Source organism: Equus asinus, chromosome 8, assembly GCF_041296235.1.
Source record: "Equus asinus isolate D_3611 breed Donkey chromosome 8, EquAss-T2T_v2, whole genome shotgun sequence".
Classification (NCBI taxonomy): Eukaryota; Metazoa; Chordata; class Mammalia; order Perissodactyla; family Equidae; genus Equus; species Equus asinus.
The window spans coordinates 75,920,307-75,933,010 of NC_091797.1; the positions used below are offsets into that span (position 1 = coordinate 75,920,307).

At 54.6% G+C, this 12,704-nt stretch overlaps 1 protein-coding gene across 2 annotated transcripts in view; it reads right to left on the reverse strand.

Annotated features, from left to right (window-relative positions):
• The window catches only part of HIP1R (huntingtin interacting protein 1 related), a 29,091-nt gene that overhangs the window by 14,851 nt on the left and 1,536 nt on the right, over nt 1-12,704 (reverse strand). For both annotated transcript variants that reach the window (XR_011505313.1, XM_044775969.2), the window contains exon 2: nt 252-315. Coding sequence is in view for 1 of the 2 variants with exons in the window: in XM_044775969.2 (XP_044631904.2) it covers nt 252-315 (64 nt within the window). In the remaining variant the exon portion in view is untranslated. The remainder of the gene's footprint in view (nt 1-251; nt 316-12,704) is intronic.

Here is a 12,704-nt window from a genome sequence, read left to right on the forward strand (position 1 = left end):
GAGCAAGACGGGAGGCCCAGCTGGTCCAAGGCCACACGAGGACATGGGCCTCCCTCCTCAGTGAGGGCAGACTTCACAAAGCGCTGGTGGCCATCTGCACAGCCACACTGCCCCCATAACTCACTCCCACCAAATCCACGTTCAGAGGCCATGCCGGGGAGGCCCAGGTCCTCCTCAGAGCCTCCCAGCCTCCCCGCCTGCCCCCAGGAGCCCAGAGAGATGGAGGGCCGTTTGGAGGCAGGGAAGGATACGCCGGGCATGCTTCTCCTTCACGGGGGCCTCCTGGGTGTTGATGGCTTTGCTGATGCTGATGGCCTGTGAAGGAACAGAGGAGGGGGAGTTCACACACCCGCTGGGCAGGCTTCCCTGGGGGAGAACGCCTCACAGGGGGAAAGGGCAACATGCAGACAGGATGAATTCTCCAGTTCAAGGCGAGTGTAGAGAAATTCTCTCAACCTAAGCAAACCAGACGTCTGAAGACTTTTCTTTCACTCGATATGTGCAGTTCAAACTACAGCTAACACCCGAAGCCACAAAGCCACCGAGAGCCTCCAGGGTCTGGGGAATAAGGAGGAGGCTGGCTGTGGCTGCAGGAGACTACCTCTGGTCTGAACCCTACATGCGTTTAGCTGTCCCCAGGAGGTGAGGCCCTCTGGGCCCCAGGGGAGCGGCCAGTCACGGCACAACCTGGCCTCCTCCATTCCGTCCCTCCTCTGGGACCTGAGCCCTCACGGCCCACCTTGAAGAGCTGTGCGTCATCCCCACTTACTGTGGGGCAAGGCCCAAGAAATGATGCAAGCTGACAAGGCCCACACAGCCACTATGTGGAAAACCAGGATGAGCCCAGCTCCCATCGCCTGTCTGCCACGCAGGCAACCTCTCCTGGGTGGGCCCAAGTCCTGACTCAGCTCCCATCCCCACCAATGCAGATGGCAACTGTGGCCCTGCAGGAGTGGCAGGAAGTGGGGGGTCCACTTAGCACACCTGCTGCTGTCACTTGGGCCCTGAGCAAGCAGCAATCTCACCTTTGCAGAAGGGCCTCTCCCATTTCCATCTGCTGGAGTCCTGTCTCCTCTACCTAAGCTCAATGCCTCCTCTTCCGAGAAGGCTTCCTGGATGTGACTGCTCCCTCACCAAAGGCTCACGGCACTTACTGTCACCCTCCACCCCACTCACCCTGGAATTATTGCCAGTCCTGGGTTTACTTGTGGATATGATTTATTTCTCCACCTGGGGGCAGGTCTTAGAAGCCTCTCCACCCATCCAGCACCGAGCTAGGGACATCAGTGTTTGTGGGCTGAGAATAGCTTCCTGTGCCATCGGAGGAAGGGACAGGACACTTGACAAATGCAGACACCTCTCCAGGCCAGCTGATTCTCCCAAGTCTCCCTCAGGTCCTTAGCCAGGGCCCACACTGAGCTTCCCCCACGCCCTCCAAGGACCTGCCCTGGGTAGAGCAAGGACTCCAGGGGCTGCGTGGTCACCCTGTAGCCAGGACCTGAGCCCGCAGGTCGCCACCTCGTCATCAGGACGCACTTGCATGGTGTGACTGGGACAGGAGCACAGGCCCCAGCAGTCCTCATAGGAGCAGGGACAGGGCAGGGGGAGCCTCGAGGGGCAGCGCTGGCACTTCCTTTTTATCTTAGAGGCCACTGCACTCTCCACTCTGCCATCTGAGCAGTAATAGCTGCCCCTGCCCGGCAAGGATAGACTCATTTACAGTCTATTGGGAACCGACCTTCGCCTACTGGGCAGGCTGTGAGGTTTCCTCCGTAAGAAAAGCAGCCCATGGGAGTATAGGCGGTCCTTTCTGATCAAACACACAGACCTAGGAGTGGATGGGACTGGAAGCAGGAGGCCTGGTTCCCTCCCCCCTACTCCACAAGGCAGGCTGACCTCCTTTCACACACAGTGCCCATTGTGGCCCGGTTCGTGGGGTGCGGGGAGTCCTGGGGCCGCAGCCACACACCACTCTGGGCTCCTCAGGGGCCACTCTCCCGGGATCAGGGACAAGCTGGGAGAGCAGCTCCCTGCCTCCCTGAACCAGGGCCCTAAGAGAAACCCAGACAGGCTCTGGCTCCTCTTATTCTCAAAGCCTCAGCAAGCCAGACACGGAAGGCTCCCCTGGCGATCTGTTCTGTTTGCCAATCCTTTGCCAGCACAGCCTTGGCGCCTGCCTTTGCTCAACAAGCATCACTGAGCAGCCACCGTGAGAGGAACTGTGCCCTGACACGGGCCACTCTCTGTCCCACATGAAAATCACACCCCACCCAGCAGAACTCTGTCCACAATAGTGGTGGTGATGATGATCAACAACCGCCATTTACTGGGTTGCTTACCCTGCGCCAGGCACAGGCAACATGCCTCCCACCAAGAAGCCTGGGAAGTGGTCATGAGCCCAAAATTCTGATGAGAATACTGATGCACAGAGGGTGAGGCATCTCGTCTGTACAGCTACTAAGGGCAAAGCCAGGGCTGGCTGACTCCACACTCGGCGTCCTTAGTAAGTCTGCTCTACAGCTCCCCAGGCACCTCCTTCCCACGCCGGCGCAGAGCTGGGAAGAGACAGGCATGCATGGCAGTGCACAGGGCAATGGGGTGGGGCCGTGCCTCCCCCAGTAGCAAGCAGTTGCCAGCTTGTAAGCCAGGAGTGTCCTGTTTCTGGGGGTGTGTAACCCCATCCCCAGCTGCCTTGTCACCTGAGCTGCCTCTTCTGACGACTGCCACCTGGTTCCAGAATCCAAGGAAGAGCAAAGCAGAGCAGAAGCTACACATGCAGAGCAGGCCAGGAGGCAGCTGTGGACGCAGAGATGCAACCACAGTCACAGCAAGTGTTTTGTCCTCCCCATGTCCAGAGCACACCCCAGGAAGGGGCTGCGTATTAACTCCTCTCCCTCCTGGAGGCCTCCCCCTTTCTCCTCCCAGGGCCTGCAGCTGGAGAGCAGAAGCAGACACACCCTAGAGGAATGGGCTGGCTGGGGCCCAGGGGGAGGGCTGCCTTTCCTGGAGCAGGGAGGAGGGCAGCCACGGCACTGCTTAGCTGGGGGCAAGGTTAGGTACTCCCACTTCCCAGTCTTCCCCACGGGTCACTAGGCACAGGCTTTTACTTCATCATTGGTACAAACGTATACCAGGCCCCTCTCATGGCGGGACACTGGACCCCAGAAAGAGTGCCAGGCTCCCCCGACCTTTGGGTCTCTGCTCACCTGTCACCTTCCTGCTGCCACCCTATTTAAATCCCGCCTGATTTATGCTTCTCTGTGTACTCAGCACCCCTGAGAACAATGTTTTCCTTATTTGACTATTATCCATCTCTCCCCACCGCACCAGATGTCAGCGCCACAAGCGAAGCGGTTCTGCCTCTCTGGTCGCTGCTGTACCCTCATCCCTAAACAGAGCCCGGCACAGGGAAGATTTTCAGAAGCAGGGAGGGAGGCTCCGGGGACCCAGCGGGATGTGGTGACTTGGGTACAGGGCACAGTCTGTCAGGGTGTCAGGCCTCCACCCCCCCGGCCCCCAGTGCCGCCCACTCCCCACGCTGGCTACAGGAACAGGGTCCTCCCCAGCGGGAACACGGCCCCGTTGTGTGCAGGGTGGCAGATGTGTGGGTCGGGAAGCCTCACAAGGAGGCACAGTGCTCACACAGAGGGAGTCTGTGGACACTTCACAGGGCCTCACTTTTCCTGCCAGGCGCAGCAGCCAAGCCTCGTCCCAAGAGGGGACGTCAGGCCTGGGGGCGCCCGTCCACCTCCCCCCGCCTGTCCTGAGTAGGCTGCAGAGGTGGGGAGAGCATTAGGGTTCTTCCCCTCAGCACTGGAATCTATGCCAGGAGATTTTGACATAGCCCAGTCTCAAGGCAGATCTGCCAGTGACACTTGGTTCTGTCTACACAGCATGGCATCCTCATGCCACCCCAAGGGGTGACTGTGGGAAAACTGCAGGGTAAGGGGGAGCCAGAGGGAAATCCAGGACCATCGTGTGGGTTCTCTCTAGTCTGCGGGCCTGAAAAAAGGCTTTCTTCTGCCCTGGTACAGCCACCCGGGCCAGAACCACCCCCAGCGAATTTAATCCCTCACAGCTGGTGGGATCAATTGCCATGGAGAGAAACCTTCCAGGGAGACACAAGCTTTGAGTGGAATGGATTGATTAGGGGCCTCAGTGTCAGAGTAGAAAACCCGGAGCTGGAGAGAAGGGTCCTGCGGGCGAGGAAGGGGAGCCGCTCCCATTCCACCTCTGAGTGCTCAGGGGTGGGGGCAGGGAGCGGCTCTCCCCACTTCTGAACAGAGGAAGCAGGGCAAGAGCAAAATGGTGGGTTCCACAGCTGTTGTGAGATCCCCAGAAATGCCCAGGGGGACTTTGGGGGAGTGAGCAGGAGGGTCTGCAAAGACAGCAGAGGGCAGGCAGAGACGCTCCTTAGACCCGTGACGGTGGGGATCAAACAGTTTCATGGGCATTCAGACCACCGCTGCTCCTTCTGTGCTGGAAAAATCCAACAAGTCCACACCCCAGGCTCTGGGGAGCCACCTCCCCTGGAACTCTCCAAGAGTCTGCGCCTTGTTCCACCCAGTGCTGGAAGAGTGAGGGGCCTCACCTTCTGAAGGGCAGAGGTGAGGACAACACTAGGGGTGGCCACAGGCCAAGGGATGGGAAGGTTCCAGCATGCTCTAGAGACAACGTTGAAATCCACAGCACTGGGAAGTTTGTAAAAGGTGCACTTCATGCCACCAGACCAGCAAACTGATCTCGATAACCTAATAATAAAATGATTTTTATCGAGTTCAGCCATGTGCCAGGCACCGTGCTGAGCAATTCACTGGTATTATCTCATTTAATCTCCTAAGTAACCCTGGAAGCAGGCGGATGAAGAAAGCGAGACTTAAGGAGCTTAATCGCCTGCCCAAGGTCATAATAATGACATTTTGACGAGTGCTTAAGCCCTGCCAGGTGCTATTCTAAGCACTTTACTTTACTTTACTGTAGTGACTCGACCCTCACACAATCCTCCCCCATCAACCCGGACCAGGAATCTGCAGCACAGCAGGTCGAGCAACTGCCCAGGGTGGCTGGCAGGACTGGAAGCCAGGCTGCTCGGCTCTGGGGACTGTCCTCTCTGCCACCTCGTGGTCTTCGGGGAAGAGAGGCTGGGCTGAGGGAGCAGTGCATCAACACAGACATCCTTCTTTGTCCCACCACAGGAACCCAGCTCCCCAGGGGCCCACTTCCGCTCAGGCAGGACCTGGCCCGACTCCAAGCCAGGATGCAGATTCTGGATTGGGGAATATGTTCAGAGCAGGGTAATAACATCACTGGGGAGGCACTGAGCAGCTCCTGGGGCTCCTCCACTGACCCCTCATTCCTGTGGAGAGAGCATCTGACTCTGGACCCCAGCCTTCATCTCGGCTCACTGTGGCTCTGTCCCGGGCAGCTTCTGACCTGAGGCCAGGGCGGGGACATCTGGGAAGGCCTCTAACAGGGGCCCCATCGGGTCCAAGAGAGCCTGGGCCCTCAAGACACACCTGCCTGCTTCCAGGAACAATCTTGTCCTAGTCTGTCTAATAAGAACCCAATCCAGGAGAGGCCCCGGGAGTCAAGCCTGAGGAGACAATCCCAGGACCAGGTCAGATAGAGCCGCCATTCGTCCCTGGATGGCCCCTCGTAGGGACACACACCAGGAAGCATCTCAGCGGAGATCTAGAGAGAAGAGAGCTGGGGGAGGCAGCCAGCCAAGCCAGGGCTAGAGCCACCACAGGTGATACCCCCAAGAGGCTCGAGACAGAAGCAGAGCCTTGGGGCATGGACACTGAGGAAGCCAGATGACCGAGCTGGGAAGCCCCATTGGCTGTGGGGCTTCAAGCTGGGCAAAGGGGTTCCCAGGAAGTTTAGGAAGACTCACAAAGTCAGGGAAGCAGCAGGGAGGGGACAATCACTGAGGACTGAGCAAGAGTGTAAGCCTCTCACGGGGCCACAGCTCCTCAGCCCAATGCGTGCCAATGTCAGAACACCGTCGCCGGCACCCAGAGCCCTGGGTGAGGGGTCAGAGCTGAGGGACCGCAGGGGCCGCAGCCCTGGCTGTTCTGTGAGATCTGACATCCTGAAGTCCCTGGGGAGACCTGCACAGCAGAGGAACATGGACTCGGGGAGACCCATTCTCCAGAAGCCCTTGCGTCTGGCAGCCCACGGGTCTGGGGACAAAACAGGTTTCCTTGCCTACTTCCACAGCTGCCGGCCGCAGCACCCCAGCCCTCAGACCCTGGTCCCCTGGGCCCCGACTGACTGGGGAGCCTCTGCTTTAGAAACTTCCCCTTTCCAGACCAGAGCTTTCCCGTCTGAGAAGCAGGAATAAAAAATCCTCAGGTCTTCTAAAATGCAAACACACACAAAGCTTGTATGAAACATCTCACTAGGTTCTAGCCACATGTACTTCCTTCTGTTCCTCAAAGAGAAGCCAGGTCCCACGTCCCTCACCCAGCTCTGAGCTCAAATGCATCCTCCTGGGGGCGTCTTCCCCAAACACCCTATCTACAGCAGGCCCTCCCTCCACATGGGCAGCATCTTCCCGTTTAATTTCACCCGGGACATTTATTATTGGAAACCATCTTGTTTACCATTTATTCTGTTTCTACCTCCAGCCCCCGAACAGATGTACACAGCCCGAGGAATCCATCGGTCTCACTTCCTGCTGTATCTCCAGGCCCCAGACCCGTGCCTGGCGTCAATAAATCTTTATTGGATGAATGAAAGTGAACACTTGAATGAACAAAAGCTCTTTCAAATGTAAGTACTGGTTAAATTCAAGGCAGTGAGTGTCTCTTTCTCCAGCTAATAATTTAACCACTAGAGTTAAACAGTAAAGGCAACTATAAAACAATTTCTGTTTTTAAAATCAACCCTGAGATGAATCAGACTTAAGGCTCCTTGTAACGTCATCATGACGTGAACGGCAGCGGTCAGCAGGGACAAAAGCGTCCTTCAAAGAGCCAGCACAGGGGCTGGCAGAGGTGGGTCATTCTGCTTTAGCGTTTCCAGAGAGCTGTTTGAAGGACAGAGCGATCTCATTCAGACACGTCTGCCACCTCAAAGCCACTGGTGAAGCAAACACAGGATTTCTGTAGCTGAGGCGGCGGCTAGGATGTGGTCGCATGCAAAGCGGTGAGGAGCTCTGGGGCCGAGGTCTGCAGCCCGGTGATTTCAGCAGACGAGAAGTCAGCAGAGCAAGGCTGGTCCTACCAACTCAACCTCCTCTCTCTTCATTCACGTCCCCCAGTCCCGCCCTGGCCGGGCCTCTCAATCATTCCAACTTATGAAACTGGAGGTGGCGCTGGGGCCACCTACCCCTCCAGAGGACAGGTGTGAGCCCAGGGAAGGGTCCTCCCTCTCACCAGGACCCAGTCCAGAGGGGGCAGCCCGGCCCACTGCCACCTCTCCCCTGCGCTCTGCAGGTGACACATGAGGAAGAGGAGGACAACGCCCTAAGTCGTGCCTCCAGAATAGACAGGGAGCCAGCCCAGGAGGTTTCCTTCCCTGGGCCCTGGTGACATCACTCCACAGACCTGTTTGTCCCACAAGCCAGGAGCTGAGACATTTCCTGGCAGGCGAACCTACTGCAGTTTGAGGACTGTGTTTATTTCAGCAAGAGAAAAAACAATCCCGCCTCAATTAAACTTTTCTCCATGGCTCATCCTTCACTGCAGTGGGTGCTGTGGGCCTTTCAGGCCTCGCCAAGCAATGGTACTAAAGAAGGGACACTCAAAGAAGGGAGACTCGCCGGTCCCCGCTGGCATCATCCATTCATTCGGCGCACGCACACTGAGTGTGTTCCCTGAGCCAGGCACTCCTGGGTGCTAGGACACAAGAGGAGCCAACACTGTCCCAGCCTGAGGATCTTGGAGTTCAGGGGCCTAGTACTTAGGGGGCTCAGAGGGCAGGCAGTGCAAACCCTCCTCCCATGACCCTGGACCTAAACACATGCCCAACCTTGCATCCGTCCACTTCTGCCGGTTCAGCCACAGTATATCATGGAGATGGGGAGACAGTGCGAATAACACATGAGAACTGGGGACGCGTAGCAAGGCTTGGGCAGGAGGAAAGCAGCTGAGGGCTTCACAAAGAAGGTGACATTTGAGTCCACCCTGAAATCAGGTGAAGGGGAAGGGCATCGCCGACAACACAGCTGGTTGGCCAAAGTGGCTCCGTTCTTTGGGCCGGGCGTCTCAGGTTAGCTGGCTGGGTTTCCCTGTCCCTCAGCCAAGCAGGCCTGGATTTGACTCCAGAGTTTCCACATCGAGATGCTGGAATCAAGTGCCCAGTCGGGTTTCAGTCACAAACGGCCCCAGCCTGTCCAGCCTGGGATGCTGGCCTGGGGGCAATGTCAGAAGAGCGGGCATTTCTGCCAAAGGAGTCAGATGCTGGCCAGCCTCCCTGGGGCTTCCCCCTGGAGTATCTTCCCAGAGGACAACGTCACCTGGAAGCAGAGGCCTGCTGTCCTGGAGAAGGGGCCGGCCAGTCTGGAACGTGAGCACCTGCAGGCTCACTCCTCCAGGAACGGGCTGTTCCCCACCTTCCTGTGTCCGCCCAACCCTGGCTGTAGATCTGCTTCTCTTCCAAACTGCCCTCACTCCTCTCTTCATTCATAGTTGGCTAAACTAGGGGCCCAGAACCCAAGAGGGACAGGATTGCTATTTTTTTCTGTCCCACCTGCTTCTCTGTACGCAATGTAACAGCGTTTACTCTGCACCAGGCACTATGAAGTCCTGTAAATACTCACAATCACCCCATGACATGGGTACTACTATTACCATCTCCATTTGGCAGGTGAGGAGACCAAGGCAGAGTCTTGCTCTCAACTACTCTGCCACAGCACACCTGTCCATCTCCCACCTCTCCCACCTCCTTCGCTGAAATGAAAACTCTGGGAGGGAACAAGAATGATCTTTATCTTCCTGTAGCACACCCCAAAGCACCAGGAACAAGCCAAAAGACACACAGTAAATGGTCCTCATGAACTGTCATGGGGGCAAACACACACCAAAGGTGGGAAGGGGGAGGGGAGGATTAGCAGCCCCATCCCTACCCTGGACCAAGAGGTCACCGGATACCCAGGGAGCCAAGGGGATTCCGGCAGCCTGGGAGTCAGGAAGTCAGCTGCCTGTCTGAGCATCGCCAAGCAGGCTGATGTGGCAGAACCAGGTGGAGGGCATGTTGGCATGAAACAGCAGCATACGTGGCAGGAAGGGCACAGCTCACTACCCACAACCCACTCCAGCTGGCTCAGGCCTGGGCGGGGGAGGTAAGTGCTCCTGGAGTGGCTCCTGTTCGGCTTTGGGGGCAATGCCCTAGGCTGGTTGGGAGCCTGGTTCTCTCTCCTTCTCAGGAAGGAGCCTTGGCTCACCTCTGTTCTTCAGCTATTCAACCAGTCTGTACCTGGTATGTGGGGACCTGACGAAGAGAAGACAGACCCACCCCTGCCCCCAGGGTCCTGACAGTGGCCCCCATGACAGTGGTGGGACAGAGGTGGGGGGTGTTCTGGCTGTCTACCACATGATTTAGATTTCTCCCCAAACTCGGAGGCCAGAGGAAGTTTTTTCAGGTGAACATTTAAAGGAGGCCCAGAAAGTGGTTAGTGACTTAGAGTGTTTGTAAGGAATAATGAAGACATAAAGCTGGGGGTGTGTAAGTCCACCTGCTCATCAGAGGAGACTCCAGGGAGGAGGGGATGGGTACAAGGCGGCAGGAAGTCAGGGCAGAGGGACCAACGTGTGCAAAAAATGGGAGTCCTGAAGAACACTGCAAACCAGAAACTTGAGTTAAGTTCCCAAACACCTCTTTGTGTCCTGTGGTCTGCCTTTAACAAGAGGGTTCCAAAGAATTCCTGGTCGGGGAACTTTAAAAAAAAATAGACCAATGCCTAGGGCCCCAATTCAGAACAAACCACTCTGAATCTCCAGAACCTAGGCACTGACATTTTTAAAAACCTCCCCACGTGATTCTAACACCATGCCGTCCAATATGGTAGCCTCTGGCCACAGTGGCTACTGAGCAACTGAAATGTGAGAGCCCAGAGTGAGATGTGCTGAGTGTCCAACACACAATGGATTTTGACGACTTAGGAGGAAAAGAATGTAAAATATCCCACTCATAATTTTTATAGTGATTCCATGTGGAACTGGTTATATTCTGGATACACTGGGCTAAAGAAAATACACAACTAAAATGAATTTCGCCTGTCTCTGCTGTCTTCATGTAGCTCAATAATCTAAAAATTATACACATGGCTCATATTCTGTTTCTATTGGACAGTGCTGTTATAACACGAGCCGGGGCTGTGAAGTCCGTGTCAATAAATGTTAATCTTTACCAGTCTGCAGTTCCAGAGAGGCTGCTGAGGCGCAGGAGGGGCACGTGTCACTGACCCGGAACATTGAACCCGTGAACTGTTGTCTGCCGGCTGGCCCCCCTCCACAGTTCCACCCCCAGTGGAAACCCCCAGCTCCTGGGTAGTCTCACCGCTACGCCTGTATCTAACGCCCACCCTGGGGCTCGGCTCACTGAGCAGCATGGCCCCTCTCTCTCGTCCTGACCTGAGAGGAAGGAAGCTTTGGGGCTCTATTTCCATATCCTGCAGGGGAAACTGAGGCCCAGAGAAGCAAAGGGGCTCTTAGATAAGGAAGAAGCAAGGCTGAGTTGAGCATTTCTAAGACCCCTATCTGCTGAGTCCTCACCACGATAGGCCTCAAAGACGGGTCTCCTCTCTGGTGGACGGTCTGAAATAGTTCTCAAATTTTAAAGCATTTTTTGGGGTGGGGAAGGAGGGAGAAAGACAGCTGCCTGACTATGTGCACAGCACTCTACTACGTGTTTGCATTCTGTATGCGTTAGTTGCCTATCACTGCTATAACAAATCACCACAAACTCAGTGGATTAAAAGCACAAATTTATCATCTTACAGTTCTGGAAGTCAGAAGTCCAAGATGAGTCTTATGGAGCTAAAATCAAGGTGCCGGCAGGGCTGTTTCTTTCTACAGGCTCTATGGAAGAATTTATTGCCTGCCTTTTTTGGATTCTAGAAGATGCCCATGTTCCTCAGCTGGCAGCCCCTTCCTCCCTCTTCGAAGCCAGCAATGGCCGGTGGAGTCCTCCTCATACCTCATATGGCATCACTCTGACTCCTCCCACCTCTCTCTTCCTCATTAAAGGCCCTGGGATTCCATTGGGCCCATCTGGATAACCCAGGCTACGCCCCCTATTTTAAGGTCAGCTGATTAACATTTTCTTACCAAGGACTAGAACATATTCACAGGTTCCAGGAATCAGGACACATAAATCTTTGAGAGGCTGTTATTCAGCCTTCCTCACCGTATCTACACCTTAAGACAGCCGTAGGAGGTAGATTGAATTATCTCTATTTTTACAGATGAGGAAACAAATTCAGGACTTAAGCAACTTGCCCAGGGACACAGGCGAGCACTCAGATCTACCTGCCTACCAGCACTTTCCATGACATCACACCATCTTTTAATGGTACAGGCAATTTTCAGGTTCAGAACGCAGGCATACTGTACTCTATAGCATTCTGTATTCAGAATACTGCAACACCAACAAAAAGCCAATCCTATCACCTCCATTTTGAAAAGGGTTTTATCACCAAAGGACTAAAGTCATGGGGAAGAACTGAGCAGCTTTCTAGACATTCCCCCTGGGATTACACACACACACACACACACACACACACACACACACACACACTCACCATAAAACAATCACAAGGACCAGCTATCCTCCCTGAACACTCCTGACTGGGTGGGGAAGGGACCTTTGCAAAACAGGGCGTGGCCTGTCAAGAAAGCTAATATGGAAGCATTTTCCTCCTCCTGGCTCAGGAGCCCAAGAGGAAAGGCGAGGTTGGCAGAACGGTGACTTAAATTCTAAGCAAGCCAAAGTGCTCCTCTGGGACACGGGGCACTGTGGTCAACGTGGAGACAGAGGCAGCGTATTCCAAAGGGAAGGTGGGCCCGTGGACGGGGCATGCTATTTTCTGTCCACAGGGAGACATGCAAGCAGCAACCTCAGCTCTCCAGGTCCTTTCCACCAACGGGGCCTGGCTGGCGGCTCACTAGATATTTCTGGGAGCTATCTAATTAAATATTAACCATGCACAAAACCTTATTCCTACATCCCTCAATAAGTCACTCTGACGACAAGCAAACTCAGACACTGAACCCAAACTCTACCTTTCCAGAGAAAAGGGCCCTGGAATGGGTAAATCCTATGAGATTCACCCATTAGAAAGTTATTCATTATAAGTGACCCTCTCAGACGCTGAGAAAAACCCAATGGCAAAACCAAAACAAAATACCTTCTAGTTTACCAAGCCACCCACTAAAATGTGTAGACCTATAGAGAGTTCTCTTTGACATTAAAGAAGGTTGCCCTTGATTTATAACTTAAGATCAATGAAGTTGGCCCTTTAAATTCCACCTCCTCTACGAAACAATCAGACCTCTTTATCCTCAAAAGCACGGAGAAAAATCTAAAACTCAGTGAATAAATAAAGCTTGTGACAACACCCAGATTCTCTCTGCCAATTAAATTTTTCTCCCCATTCCTTCCGCAAGTTCCTGGCACAATTAATTATGCATTAATAACTTTAAATTAAATGCCACATTTGTTTTCACGATGGGCTGTCCGGGCTGAAAATACACCATAGG